The 15,161-nt window shown below is 33.5% G+C and overlaps 2 protein-coding genes across 4 annotated transcripts in view; one reads left to right on the top strand and one right to left on the bottom strand.

The window, feature by feature from the left end:
* The window catches only part of LOC105639418 (tetratricopeptide repeat (TPR)-containing protein), a 27,398-nt gene extending 14,036 nt beyond the window's left edge, over positions 1-13,362 (top strand). For all 3 annotated transcript variants that reach the window (XM_089725208.1, XM_089725207.1, XM_020681428.3), the window contains 13 exons: positions 785-1,042; positions 3,357-3,503; positions 5,545-5,626; positions 8,156-8,269; positions 8,392-8,558; positions 9,746-9,858; positions 10,565-10,676; positions 10,794-10,862; positions 11,080-11,206; positions 11,469-11,583; positions 12,247-12,437; positions 12,531-12,643; positions 12,866-13,362. In XM_089725208.1, coding sequence (XP_089581334.1) covers positions 785-1,042; positions 3,357-3,503; positions 5,545-5,626; positions 8,156-8,269; positions 8,392-8,558; positions 9,746-9,858; positions 10,565-10,676; positions 10,794-10,862; positions 11,080-11,206; positions 11,469-11,583; positions 12,247-12,437; positions 12,531-12,643; positions 12,866-13,144 — 1,887 coding nt within the window. In that variant the 3' untranslated portion in view covers positions 13,145-13,362. The remainder of the gene's footprint in view (positions 1-784; positions 1,043-3,356; positions 3,504-5,544; positions 5,627-8,155; positions 8,270-8,391; positions 8,559-9,745; positions 9,859-10,564; positions 10,677-10,793; positions 10,863-11,079; positions 11,207-11,468; positions 11,584-12,246; positions 12,438-12,530; positions 12,644-12,865) is intronic.
* LOC105639417 (uncharacterized) lies at positions 13,218-15,161 on the bottom strand. The gene is made up of 2 exons (XM_012223465.4): positions 14,910-15,161; positions 13,218-14,839 (listed from the first exon to the last, which is right to left on the bottom strand). The coding sequence occupies exons 1-2, from the start codon at positions 14,954-14,956 to the stop codon at positions 14,572-14,574; spliced, it is 315 nt and encodes a 104-aa protein (XP_012078855.1). The 5' UTR covers positions 14,957-15,161; the 3' UTR covers positions 13,218-14,571.

Genomic DNA, 15,161 nt, shown 5'->3' with positions numbered 1-15,161 from the left:
GCAAAATCTGCCTTATTTGGGTCACGGTTGTTAGTAACTAAAGGGGAGGTCGTTGCTGATTTTATCTTGCTTCTATTTCTTTTTACCCAAAATAAGCACAATTGAGTTACACCCGTGAGAGACTAACAGGCTGGCTGTTAGCCTGCTTTTCTCTTTGTTTACAATTCAAGACTTCTTTCTTTATGCTTCTAAGGCTCCAAACTTGAATCCCAACTTTTCTTAAGTCATGAAATCCATCAAAAAGATTGATTTTCTTACGACAAATCATCAAAAACATAAAGAGATTAAAAACAAGAGAATAAACAAAAGTATAATCTAAGCTAAAACTAAGAGATTGCAAGAAAAATATTAAAAACTAACCCTTAAATCTATCTTTAACTAGCTATGCGATTACTTACATCAGACTTTTTGTTGAGTAACATTTACCTTAGGTTATTATGTGTAGAAAATTGTAATATCCTAATATTATTTTTAGTTTTCTGAGTTTCCTGCTACAGTGGCACATTAATGCGCATCAATCCTCTTCTTTTTGTATTTAAGTTACACTTAATATTTTTTTTTTCATTTTGTTGAATTCCTAATTTCCTCTGCTCTCTATTCTTGTAATACATATTGGAGATATATATATTCACTGCCTTTGTTTAGTGATAACTTTATATGGAGACTATAACATTTGAACATATGGTGATTTTGATTTTCTTTCATGCTTCCTAGGGTATTCCTTTCCCTATTAATTTTTTTTAGCTTCCCTAAGGCTTTAATTTTTTTCCTCTTTTCATGTCAGTTATATCTTGACTGTGGCCAGAAAGAGCGATGTATCAATATTTTGGAGAACTATCTCAAGGCTCATCCATCTGAAGCTGATTCTAGTGTCATTGATTTGCTAGCTTCTATACTTATGGAAACCAATGCACATAATAATGCTCTTCAGCATATTGAGAATGCTCATTTGGTTTACTACTCTGGAAGGGAAATGCCTTTGCAGTTAAAAATCAAGGCAGGAATTTGCCATATTTACCTTGGAAATATTGAACAGGCAGAGGTTTGTTGTCTTTACTTCATAACATCTCTAAATATTATGTAAATTCTCCCCACTGAAAACTGAGAAAAAGAACAAAAAAAAAAATGAGAAAAAAATTGCCAAAAAAAGTCATTTGTATATTGCCTTTTGTGCTTACTATGTTCATGTATTGTCTTTCATATTTGTGCTAGTTGTTTGAAAGTGTAGTTCTTTGTTGATATCATGGTGATGTTTCAGGCCATATGTGATTCTTTATTGTATCAACTTCTTAAAGAACATGAAAATCTTTTTGATATTTGTGAAACCAAGAGTTTAAATGAGAACCCAAAAGGAGAAAATATGTAAAGATAAAGCCCTAACATGGTAGGATCATGGTGGAATTGCTTGTTAAGAGCTTTTATAACTTGTTGGTTGCCATTGATTTGTCCCTTCGAAGACAATGGGTTAAAACCGTATTGCCCTTATTGTTGACCTTGGTTTAGCAGCCCAAATTGCAAAGCTTCTTCCTTTATTAAATTTTTTCACCAACACAAATATGAGCCTCTTGTTGTGGTATGATACAATTGGCTTTTTTCATTATTGGACGGTGATTATGTAATTCTTATTTGTATTATGTTTCATCTTGCTGTCTAAAATCAGGCTATAATACTCTCTTAATTATACAGTGGAAAAGCAGGCGACTATCTTAAACATAGGCACACTTTTTGAACCATTCTTGTGTTTGTTTTCTTTTTCTTTTCTAATCTGTGTTTATTTCCGCTAATGCTTGAGATCAATGAACTCCTACAAATATTGATGAATCTTTATTCTGGATTTTTATTTCTGGAAGTTTCCTTTTTTGTTTATTTGCTATTTTTTTTTTTTCGGGTAGGATTTTATTTGGGATCTGCCTTGAGCCCATATTTGTTTTCCCTAGTTATGGGCGACATAATTAATAGCATACAAGATGCACATGTAGTCATAGTAGGCAGTTGAGAATTAACATTTTAGGTTAAGCAGAAGCAAGACAGAGTACATGCACTGCGAATTTAACTCCTATAGAAAGAATGGGAAGGAGATAGGATTGGATAGTATTGTGGTGCATAAGTGCAATCGATTTAAATATATAAGCCTTGTATTTCAAAATGATAGCATGAAGTTGAAGACGGAACTCATAGAATTAGAATCGGATGAAAGAAATTGAGAAGTGTTGTAAGGGTGCTATGTGATAGAAATATATCTAACAAAGTGACAGGCAAGTTTTATAGAACAATGATGAAACCAACGGTGTTATGTGGAAGTGAGTGTTGGGTCCCAAAGGTCCAACATATTTATAAGATGAATGTTACATAAATGTAGATGTTAAAATAGATGTGTGGTCACACAAGATTGGACAATTTTAAAAATGACCACATCCCACAAAAGACGCTAGTAGCACAAATTGGGGCCAAAATGAGAGAATGATGTTTGAGATGGTTTGGTCACGTCCTATGTAGATTTCCATGTGTCTCAATTTGTAAGTCGATGTTTAGATGGTGGAGGATGTTAAAAGGGGAAAAGGTTGATTCATGATCACACATAGGGTAGTCTCAAAAGACTGACTATTTTGTGGTATTAGTGCAGCTGAGTTACGAACATAGCAGAATGGAGACAAAGGATTCCTATAGCCAGTTCCAACTAGTTTGTGATTAAAGTTTAGTTGTTATAGTTGCAATTTCTTTAAAAGTATGTTTAGTGCATCTCCAATTATTGCACTAAAACTGGCCCCTATTATTTTTTCTTTAGCATCTTCAAACTTTATTTATATATTTCCTCAAACCTTTCTTGCCATGTTTTTTGTGTTTCTTTGTGATCCCAGCCTAAATACCTTAAAACAATGCCACACCAGATTTTTTGTATGGCATGCAATTCATAATACCCATTTAGTTTGAGATTGCAACTTGGTTGAACTTTCAGTTTTCACATTTTCTAATTTGTTCCTTAATTACACAAGCTTTACTTTAGATTTGTATATCCAAGTAAAATGTTAAGCCAAGTTGTAGAGTGAAAATAAAATTTATTAGCAAAAGGATGTAAAACATATACCTATAGGATGTGTGCACGTGTGTGTGTACAGAATACGTTACCTTATTTATCAAATAATCTTTGATTCAAGTGGAGAAATGTCAAGATCCTCCTCAAATTTATGGGACAATAATGATTGGCCCTTCAAGTTCTATTATGAAACGTCCCTACATTATGTAATGACTGTTTTTGAAATCTGCAACAATAATGATTAGGGTTTAAGGATTTCTTTTCCCCTTTTCTTCTCTTTTGGATGTACTAATCGTGTTGCTAAATTTTGCACAATCTGTAGGTTCTATTCAGTAACCTGGAATTGGAGAATGCCTCTAATAATGATAAAGTGTTTGTGGATATTCCTGATGCATTTATGAAGCTTGGACATTTTCATGCTGCCTTGAAGTATTATCATATGTTGGAGTCAAATGCTGGTGTTGACAATGTAAGGAAAAGGTTTACTCTCTCTCTCTTTCTCTCCCCCTTTGATTTACTTTAAATTGTGCATCACATAGAAGTATTTTTGTTACATTCTTTATCCGTGAATTGTTTTCACAAACTAAACATTTATAAGATCAAAATTCTGCCTTCTTTCCTTTGAATAAGGTCACTTTGAAGTATATATATGTTTGAACTCCTTTTGAATTGTTTTTCTTATTATTCATGCAGTTTAAAGATATATTTTTGTTAAAGGAGGAAGAACATGAACTCCTGAATTATTTTTTTTATTATTCATTCAGTTTAAAGATATATTTTTGTTAGAGGAGGAGAAAAAGAAAAAAGTATTTTCCTTAAATTTTGTCCATTAATGCAGAAAAAAAGGAAAAAAAGGATTTATGTTAAATCTTGTATTGATGTAGAAAGATAAGAACGTAAAGGAATTCTGGCTTGCATTCATTATACCATTGAACTGGTTGCTAAAGTATGCCTCCATTGAAGAAATGTATTGTTTTTTCATGCAATCTGCATGCTGCTTGGTGTTTGCACACTGAAAATGGGTTGGGTATCAACAATTAAAATTCAAGTTTAGGTTGTATGCTGAACATCTGGTTCATTTTCTGACAAATAAGGTAGTTTTTTTCTTTAAAATTCCTTGAATATATGAATATGCTGAAATACCAATGCTCTAAAACATGGCCTAGATTTGCGAGTCTGACCTGATTGTCTTGGAACTGTAAGGTTACTCATTTAGGTGTTGAGTTAGTGCTTGTATTGTCCAGCCAATTGAATGATCTATCCATGCGACAATTTGATTTTAATATACCGATCTTGGGAAGATTTGTACACCTTTCATTTTGGCTTTCATCATTCCCAATCCAATCTTTGGCTTCATCATCAGAAGACTTGTGTGAGCACTGATATGGTCTTTCCACTCTCATCTTTCCGGTGGTTGTGTGATTTTAAATAAGAGCTTTGTATTGTATAGAGATGTTTGAGGGTTTTATCAAAATAGAATTTCGAGCTTCCTTTGATGGTGAAGAGACTTAAACGCATGGTAGTTGCAACAATTTACATTATTTGGTTGTTAATAAAATGCTTCTTTGGTTGGTGAAGGGGCTTAAAGTCATGATAGTGCACTATGTTGTTGCTTTGGGGGCTTTTGAAATGGTGTTTTGGTTATTCATTATGATTGGGAGTACTATCTTGTTTGTTTTACATTATTTTGGGCTTGGATCCCCTTGGATGAGAATATTCCGTCTGCTCTATCATTTATTGCTTTGTTCTCATACATCATTGAAGAGTGTTATCAAAATCTTATGATTTACAATTCGAATCATATGATTCGATTCAATTTTCATGCCTAACAATTTGAATCTTACGGATGAATTGGAACTGAGCATGAACCTTATTATGCATGCGACTCAATTCTCATGCCCAAACGATTCTCTTACCCAACAAAACAAGTGGAAGAGTCAATGTAGAGAAAGAAATAGCAACAGATACATGGTTAAATTAGAAGATAAAGATGATGAAGGGCTTGAATTTGGAAATGATAATGAATGAATATGTATTTGGATAAAAAATTAACGGCTTGATAGTTTTACTTTGTTTTTGTTTTAAATTTTAACTTCATAGTTTGATATTTTGAACTTGCAACTACACGAGGCATTAGGTTCTCTTTCATTTTGTGTTTAGTACATGATTTGAAATTGAATTATATAAATACGTTGTTTGCAATTAAATTTTTGTTATGTTTTGATAAAATTCATGGAAATATGTTCATAAAAGTTAATGTTGAATCTTATGATTTGATTTGACTGTCGATTCTCAATTCCATTCTCAATTTGACAACTATGTGTTGAAGTATTTTGTCTTCTCAAATCAAAAGTTTCCAACCAAATGTAAACGTGCATAAAATCTCCTTTTGGGGCATTTATATTTATTCTAAAAATGCTGATTTTATGTGCATGCTCATATTTACAGTAAGAATTCAATTGTTGAGTTCACAATTCTTTGCTTGACTTTATGTTGTATGTTTTCTCTAGGAGGGTTATATATGTTTGAAAATTGCTCAATGTTACTTATCCTTGAAAGATCGCGTGAAAGCAATCATGTTCTTCTACAAAGGTAAAATGATTCTTGCCCCAAGCTTCCATCGAGTAAAATATACATTTTTGCAAACAAGAGAAATTGCCACCAACCTCGTGGCTATCTTATTGTTACTATTTTTTTTTTCTTTGTATAATAAATTTTTTGGCTTAATCGCAGTCCTCAAAGTTTATCCAAGTTGCAATTAGAGCCCATACTTTCAAAACCAACAAAAATTATGACTATGCTTTGTTTTAAGGTGCAATTTTGGATAGGTCATCCTAAATCATCTAATTATTTGTAAATTTACTGTTGTAGATGCTCAGTATAGAATGCTCTGTAGATGGAAAAATTGATATGTTGATAGCAAGTTACCAAATAAATAATTGTGCTTGCCTAAATGATTAAAATATTGATAGCAAGTATTTGGATTTCATTGCCTTAACCAAGTACAATTACCTAATAGTTAAAGTATGGCTAAAATTGGTCATTGCAAAAGTATGGGCCAAAATTTCATGTTGGCCACAAATTTTGGGTACATAATTCGTGTCTATTTATTTATTTATTTTGGTTAAAAGATTATAGAGTTTACTCAACACCATAATGTTCTCTCTTTAAATTAAAAGAGAATTGTGATTGTACTCGTTTGGAATAGATAATGTAGCATTTTTTTCTCCCATTAGTATGAGGCCTGCACCTGTGAATTCCCCTCTCCCAACCTGGGAAGGAAAAATTCAGGAGCTTAGGATTGTCACATTTTGGGAGACACTCCACATGGTTCAATTATTTTAGAGTTTAAAGAGATTGTGCAATTTTTGGCTGGTGTATAATGTTTTATTTCCGTTCTAAGCTCCCACAGTTGATGTACTTGTAGAAGCTATGAGCTTGGTGTTATTAGAATCAGAAGCATAAATGTGTTGAAGTATTCCTCTGAATGATATGAGAGTGACCAATACGAACTATAGAAATAAGCCTTATCTAATTGTTTGGTCTAAAATTAGGACAGGTCCGGTTGGGTCTGCATCTTTCAGAATGCCTTTGGGGTTCAATGGATAGAGTGGCTAAACGGGCTGTGAGCTCGTTAGTCCAAAAAGAAGGGGGGAGATATAGGGAGACAGACAGGAGGAAAAGAACTAGATGAGAGAAATAAAGAGAAATTAGAGAAATTGGGGGTTGAAAAAAGAAAGAGGGGAGAGAGAGAGAGAGAGAGAGAGAGAGAGAGAGAAGAGAGAAAGAAGGATAGAGATAGAGTAAATGCTTGTGCATTCAAGTTTGTATGTCTTGGATTTCGTGTCATTTACAAGAGTTTCACCCCCTATTTGAGGAGTGCACTCCAAGAACAATAATTATTCTAGAATATTTACAATTCTATACGAGTTATACAGTTTGTATAAAGGTTTTCTTACACATGTAGGCTATTAGGCCCAATTGGCCCTTTTGGCATATTCTCCATCCTGCAAGGCCTTAGTAATGGGCCGCTTACTTGGGCCTGGGTTTTGGGCCAGTGTCAACACTAATAAACAACTGTGTAAAATAGTTTTGAAAAACAGCCGTGAGACGGATGATGTCAATAACGTTTAGTAACTTACATTGTAAACGAAGTTCTTCAATTTTGAAATTAATGAGGGAGGAAAGAGGAAAAAGTAAGTTAATGCATTTATATTGTTGACAATGCAAGAAATGTTGAATATATTTGTAAAAACTATATGGGACCAATCAATTGAGGGTAAGTGGATTGGTGCTTTTCTAAGGTGGTTTTGCTTATACCGTATGGGTACATGGATGCACTGAATGAAAGAGGATTGGATAAAAAGAATCTGATAATAAATATCTTCTATGGATAGGGATAAATGTATAGTTATTAGTTTGGGTATCTAACAGTGAATACTATTCAGAGGTAATATCCATTGTCCTAAACAATTTCTTTTGTTGTGCTTTTTTTTTTTTTGTTAGAATCTTAGTCATAAAATAAACTATAAGATGCAAGTTATTCAATGAGAGGATTGTTAGAGAAGTTCCAAGAGAAAAGGAAAGACCTTCATCAGATTTTTCAGTCCATGGAAAGCTTATGAAAACATTATGAGAGGTTATCATGGATTTCGGAGTAGAAACAAATAACTAATGGATAAATGTAACATACTGGTGTTTGGCTTGTTTGAGGCGATAGAAAAGATTTCTCTACTGGAATCGGATTCCATCAAAGATTGGCTTCAGCCTTGTATCTGTTTTTGCTTTGGTCATGGATGAGTTCACAAAATGTCTGAGAGTTTATCCTTTGTGTATGAGATTGCATGTGACATTGTTTTAATAGATGAAATTTGGCAGAGTTAAAGAGAAGTTAGAATTTGGGATTACGACAGGGTTATGCCATTCTTTGAGTTGAGTAACTTTTGAATCCTTTAGAGTATTAGTTCATATTTTGCTATGCATTCTGATGTGTTGTTTGTTATTGATAACTCTTTATGATGGCTTTTCTTTCCCTTAAAACTTGTATTCTAGGTGGTTAAATTGGGCTGAATTCCAGGTATATAAATCGAGTGGGGTGGCTAACAAATTTTTTCTCTTCAGCTTTGCATGCGCTTGAAGATAGTATTGATTGTCGATTGGCTTTGGCATCACTTATTCTTGAAGATGGTAAAGAAGATGAAGCTATTTCTTTGCTATCACCTCCTGAAAGTTTAGGTAATAATAGATTGTAAGAATTTTCTCTGCACTGATTAAGTGAATGTTGTTGGGATATTGCTCTTTTTAAAAAAACGATATATATGTTTTTTGAATCTTTTCGTTGTGGCTTACATTTGCAGATTCTGTTAACTTGAGTTCTGATAGACAAAAACAGTGGTGGCTTGATGGGAGAATAAAACTGAAAATATGCCACATATATAGAGCTAAAGGAATGTTTGAAGAATTTGTCAACACGATATTCCCTTTGGTTCGTGAATCACTTTATGTCAAAACGCTACGACAGAAGGTAATTGCACCTTCAAAGAATAATACTGATTTATGCTTTTATACTACTGATTCTTTCTCCACAATTATCATAAGGATGTCCCATATGGGTAATACTGTTTAATATCCTAAACGTAAGTCACTAAACTAAGAGTTTATCCCTATGTAAGGATGTATAAAGATCAAGAGCTGCTAAATCAATTCTTTTCCTATCTTCTAGTGCTGCCTCTCTCTTTCCTATCTTCTACAACATGGTTCTCAACCTTCTGTAATACAGGTGTCAGAGCCATCTATCTTGACCATCTATCTCCCTATCTCAACTTTTTCTCAATATGTGACACTCGCACCTTATTACAAATTTGTGTTTTTCCTTTCCCACGTGTCCTTGTATGTCCACTCATCTGCCATGATTATTTTGTGAGGAAGCTGTTTCTTCACCACCCAATACTCACTGTTGCAGCCATATATCATCACCAGTCTAATTTGCAGTTTTTTAGTACTTATTCAATTTAGCTACTGTCTCTACAATCATACAAGAGTCATATTGCATTTTCCTTTCTATCCATTCTGGTTTAATATTGTGGTGGATATTTTACTTCCCCATCCTTTTATTAAGTGGAGCTAAGGTATTTGAAGGCAGTGCTTTACAGACATCTATGCTGTCTAGGCTATCTCTGCTTACATAGTCAACCATAGAAGAATTTTACATTCCTAGTTTTGTTTCATCTTTTCTGCCTACATAACAAAGTCGACGTTTTTATGTGTATAGAGTTGAGTGGGCTCCCTTGAGTTGCTCCTTGAAGAGCACAGTTTGATGAAAGTCTTAAGCTGTGTTCCCGGGAGAAGGGGGGGGGGGGGGGGGAGAGGGTGACTTATTGCCTATCATTGTTCATTTCTGAATTGATCTTTTGGATCTATTTGTATGTGCACATGCATGAATGTATGATGTATGTATAAAAGTGCGTCTATCTTCTCGTCTTTGTTTATTAAACTCCAACAATTGCTTAAGCGTTGTTGTACATTTTAACTGTTTCTTTCATTCAAATGCTACTTTCAATTATTAACATATGGGTTCTTATCTGAGCCAAGGTATTATTGTTAGCTATGCTGGTTATTATGAATATTTTGCCAATAGATTCCCATGCATAATGCATGTAAATCATTATGTTTATTTTTTTCTATACTGATTTGGTCATTGGTCTGAAACAGGTAAAAAGAAGATTGACAATAAGTGTACTCCGTGAAAGAACCAAGATCCTAGATGTTGGAGAAACTGTTGATGTATTTGGTGGAGTCAGACCATTGGCGGCTCCCCCAGATCTGTGAGTAGTTAATTGTGCTTTGTTTGTTCATTACTGAAGAAAAAATATCTCTCTCTTATGGTCAGGGTGGTCCTTGGTCTAGAAATTGCATTTAAAACTCACCAGTTGTTTTTTAAATTGTCAGTTACAGTTAAATGTCTAGTGGACCTCACATTTTTTTTGTCTTGTATCAATAGGTGTTTAGTCAATCTGATAAGATGGATTTGCTGGTTATTAGAGTTCACTGGGAGAATTAAATTATTTAGGAATTTGACAAGAATTGCCTTGTGTTAGAACTCAGGCTTCTCGATCATAGTTGGAGGTTTGTTCAAATAGTCTGACTTGGAATCATTGTTTTTGTAGGCACTAGGTCTGTAATATTGGGTCCAAGGTCCAGTTCGTAGTTTGCATTACATCCTATGTTGTTAAAGAGGCTTAGACAAATTACAATGCAACAGTTTTGTTAAGAGCTAGGGAAGGATTTCAATATGCTTTTTGTATTTGTTTATCTTGTCAAATAAGCTTCATATTTTTCCCACATGGGAATGCACCAATAGTCTTGCAAATATTTCATTGAAATGGAATTATATGAACCTCATAAGTGTAAGGAACCCTGTCAAAATTTCTACTATGAAATGCTTTAGGACATCGGCGCTTGATTATATATTATAGATTATCTTGGCAGGAATAGCATACTAACTGTTTTATGATTAATGGCCTGAATTAGAGCGAAAGCTTCTAGAGCAAGGAGGTTGCTTCAGAAGAAGGAAGAAAAAAAAGCTGAGGCCAGGGCTGCCGGCATTGATTGGCATAGTGATGATTCAGATGATGAACCTTTGGTAATATGTTTTTGATTGTTTTGCAATCTAAATAGTACTAGGGCTGTTAATTCAATTAACTCCCATGATTTGGGCCTGATCCCTTCGCATACTTTTTTTTTTTTTGGGTATCTGCAGGAAGAAGTCAGAGTCCCACCCCTTCCTAATTTTTTGAAGGATGAGGAGCATCACAATCTGATTATAGATGTTTGTATACTCTTTCTTTCTATTGATTCATAGTTACACTTTTCCTTATTTCTTTTTACCTATTCTTTGTGCTAAAAATATTACCTTCGAATGCTGTTTCTTTTTGAATGTTGAATTAATATTTTTTATATTGTTAACTATTTAAATCAATTTTGGATGGATTCACTGTTATGTTTTCTTTTCTCTGAGATTTCACTCTTCTTTGTACGGCTTACAGTTGTGCAAGGCACTGCAAATGCTGCAACGGTATTGGGAAGCATTGGAGATTATTAACCTTACACGCAGTTTGGCATGCGAGAAACTGCCTGTTGAGAAGAGGGAGGAACTTCAGTCTCTTGCTGCACGTAACTCCTAAACTTACCAACTGATGCTTTTGGTTTTTTTTTGTTAGTTCCATTTTCTAGAGCAGGAAGCTTGTGCTCCAAAAATATCAAGTTAAAAAAAGAAAAAAGAACCCTAAATAAAATTTCATATTTCCCAAAATTTTCTCCATAATTTATTTCATTGGAGGCATATCCTAAAAACAACTTAAATGATATTTCGTAATTAAACAAAATATTTATGAAGACTCCTAAAGCTTCATTGATTTTGTTTATTCTTCTGCAGAAATATCATACAAGACCACAGATCCTAAGCATGGGTTTGACTGTGTAAAATCAGTTATTATTCAACATCCATACAGCCTTGCTGCCTGGAATTGCTATTACAAAATAACTTCAAGGTGCTAATCCTTTCAACGATCCTTTCTCTAGGTTGAAATATATTGTCATGATGCTTCATTTGTTATCATTCAATGATTCACGTGTTTCATTCATCAAGTATTTTGAAGCATCTAAATTTACAAGGATGTATTCTTATTTAAAGCTGTAATATATATATATATATATATGTGTGTGTGTGTGTGTGTGTGACAAAAGAAACAAGAGACAAACCTCAAATCACAGAAATTGAAAAGTATTGCTGTCCATTTATATTGGATATGTACTTAAAGAAGGTCTGCTTTTAAAAATTCCTAAAGCATAGGGCGAAAAATAAGCGAAGAAAACCACCTGATCTCATAAAAAAATAAATTTAAAAACCTGATTTTATAAATGTATTCTTTTCTACTAGTATTTAACCTGAGAACCTTGGGCTGAGTTTTCATTCACAATCTTATTAAATTTTCCAACAAATGAAAAAGCAGGACTTGGATTTTGGGTGTTCTTCATCCTTTGTCTCTCTTTCTGAGTGTGTTTAGAGCGTAATAACACTGACAGGAATGAAGTCTTTTACTCATCATAAGAACAATAAAACATAAATAGGAGCACTGAGCACATTCTTTTGTGCAAGCTCTTCCAGTTGTATCCCATTTACTATTCATTAACAATTTCATTTGCAATCATAGGTTGGGAAAGAACTATTCAAGGCATGCAAAATTTCTACGCCATATGCGATCCAAACACGATGATTGTGTGTCACCAATAGTAATTTATGGGCATCAGTTCACGCTAGCTAGCCATCACCAAGATGCTGCGAGAGAATATCTAGCAGCTTATAAACTGTTGCCAGAGAATCCTCTAATTAATCTGTGTGTGGGTAAGATTTGGCCTATCATTCCCTGCAGTTTGAAGATCACATATTTGTGCTTACAATATTATTAAAATTTTTTGACATGGTTGTTTCTTCCAGGTACGGCCTTGATCAATTTAACTCTTGGATTTAGACTTCAAAATAAGCATCAGTGTCTTGCACAAGGCTTATCTTTTCTCTATAATAATTTGCGGCTTGCTGAAAACAGTCAGGTTTGCTTTTCTTTTTTTTTTCTTTTCTTGTATTTTTTTTTTTCCTGCACTCTTATTTCATTATGGTTAGTTTATTGATAACTGCATGCTTCTTCTTGTCTTGGGCAACTATTTTTACATATCTGAGGTTGTCAAAGATTGTTAACTTGTTTTGTGCTAAAAGAAAAACATTTTGCGTCACAACTGATGGAGTTTGGTTATAATTAATGTTACCTTGTATAGGAATCGGTGCAGGAGGCATTATATAATGTTGGTCGCGCATGCCATCAAGTTGGGCTTCTATCTCTAGCAGCTTCTTATTACGAAAAGGTGCTCAAAACCAGTGAGAAGGATTACCCAATTCCAAAACTTCTGAATGAGAATTTAGATGCTCCAGAAAGTCTAAAACCAGGTTACTGTGACCTGCGTAAGGAGGCAGCTTACAATTTACACTTGATATACAAGAAAAGTGGAGCATTGGACCTTGCTAGGCAGGTCTTGAAAGATCACTGCACTTTCTGAGTAATATGCTCCAAATACATGTTTATATTTTCACTGAAATATTACGTAATTGATCTTGTATATATACGATAGCTTTATTTTTTTTTTTTTTTCTGATTCTCTTTTTCCAGTAAATGCCTTATTCTTCTCCATATATAATTATTACAGATCTGGTGTGGTGTGTATGCCTAACGTAGGCAAAGTATGGGAAATACTTATTTATGTTGGATTTACACTCATTCGTGTTTCTGCCATGTTAACACTCATTGTGTATACCCACCACTATAATGATCACGATCAATAAAGTGCATTCAAAGATTAAGGAAGAAGTAAATCACTGTAATAGCTTTGGTCGCCACATTCTACATTGTCCCAGAAGTGCAATGCAATGCAATGATGGAAGAAGTCGGTGCTCTAAAATATTTTAAGAACTATAAAGAAAAAAAGCAAATGCAGACCCAACAAAAACACTTGCTCGAACTAAGATGACTCCATTTTCAATATGGTTGTTATTTACATTTCCTACAAATTTACTATTTCGCTCAATTTTAATACAAAATTTTATTATTCCAAAAAAAAAAAAGAAGATTTGTTTCGTATATAAACCAATGTAGGTTACCTTTTTTCTAGAATCCAAACAAGAAAAAAGAAGTTTGCTCCTTTAGATCAACTCAATTATTTATAAACAATTTTATCATGTATTCATATATTTTGACAATGAGTGGACTCAACAAAATAATTGACATTAGAGTACTTGATGGAGGTAAGGAAAAAAAAAAGGGAAGAAGAGATTTGGGTCACAATTTTCTATATCTAATTGTTGTTTTCTCACTAATTAGAATTATTGGTGCTTTAATTATCATGCAACTTATTAGTGAAAATAAGTGAAAGACTTATTTATATTCGGTATATATGTCACCTACACATCAAATCAATTATAAATAATATTTTAATTTAAACGATGATATTTTTTACCATATATTGAGAAAAAAAAAAGGCGAAATAGTAACATTTAAAAAAATTTTTTTTTTTATTGGCTTGATGTATAGGACCATCATACACTCATTGTGAAAAATACTTGACCAGACTGGATCCATGACTTCACTTATGGACCAAACCATTTAAATTAAGAATTCTTTAAAAGGTGTTCCTATTTTATATATTTTTTTCAAGTATATTGTTAGACATACCCCTATTTAATAAAAATACTTCATTTCATTGGTTTAATCCGGCTCTGAATCCGGTCTAGATAAGTTTTTCTCCAGGAAAATAATTTTCATAAATTAATTTTTTATAAGCATTTATTGAACAACTCAAATTAATTATTTTATATATATGTCTAGTTATTATTTTTCTTTTCTTTTTCCTTTTATAAGAACAAAACATGTATTTGGACTAGCTAGAGGCTAGACAAAAGCATCATATATATCCTTATTATTAGTGAATGATTAATTATGTGAGAAGTAATTAACAGCGTCAAAATCCTTTGAAGCTCCTTGAGGAATGTCATCCATGACTTTCTCTTGTCCCTTTGGATAGTAAATACCAGTCCTCTCATCTGGAACCCAACTGCAACTCATTCCATTTCCATCTCCAACATGGCTATTCTTCATCATCTTCGTTTCCTCACCATCTCTGTTTCCTCTCAGTGTATTATCTCCACTGCTAGTGCTGGTTGTGTTTTTCCTGTAGCAGGCTTTTCGAACCATTCCTGGCCTGTATGTATCAAATAGATATGGCATTAAAGAATAACTCAAAGTGAGAGAAGCTCTTAAATAATAATTACTTGGAGAACATGGAGTGTGCTCCTCTTGCAAATGCTCCTGAAGACATTGATCACTCTCTTCAGGCTTCAGCTTCTTGATCAAATGAAAAGAATAAAATCTGTATGTGGGTAGGGATTGTTTCAATGGATTATATACATATATATACACACAGAAAGGAAAGGGAAAGCTAAAGACGATGACAAATGGAAATAGAGGGAAGAAGGCAGTTTCTGAGAGGGGTAACTATTATTATTATCCGTATCTCTCTTTTC

Source organism: Jatropha curcas, chromosome 8 (genome assembly GCF_041381405.1).
Source record: "Jatropha curcas cultivar XTBG-Jc1 chromosome 8, XTBG_Jcur_1.0, whole genome shotgun sequence".
Classification (NCBI taxonomy): domain Eukaryota; kingdom Viridiplantae; phylum Streptophyta; class Magnoliopsida; order Malpighiales; family Euphorbiaceae; genus Jatropha; species Jatropha curcas.
This window is presented reverse-complemented; position numbering and strand designations above follow the sequence as displayed.

Coding starts and splice junctions, on each gene's coding strand:
- LOC105639417 (XM_012223465.4), bottom strand. CDS start 14,956: ATGTCTTCAGGAGCATTTGCAAGAGGAGCACACTCCATGTTCTCCAA. Junction 14,840..14,909: donor GCACACTCCATGTTCTCCAA/GTAATTATTATT, acceptor TGATACATACAG/GCCAGGAATGGTTCGAAAAG.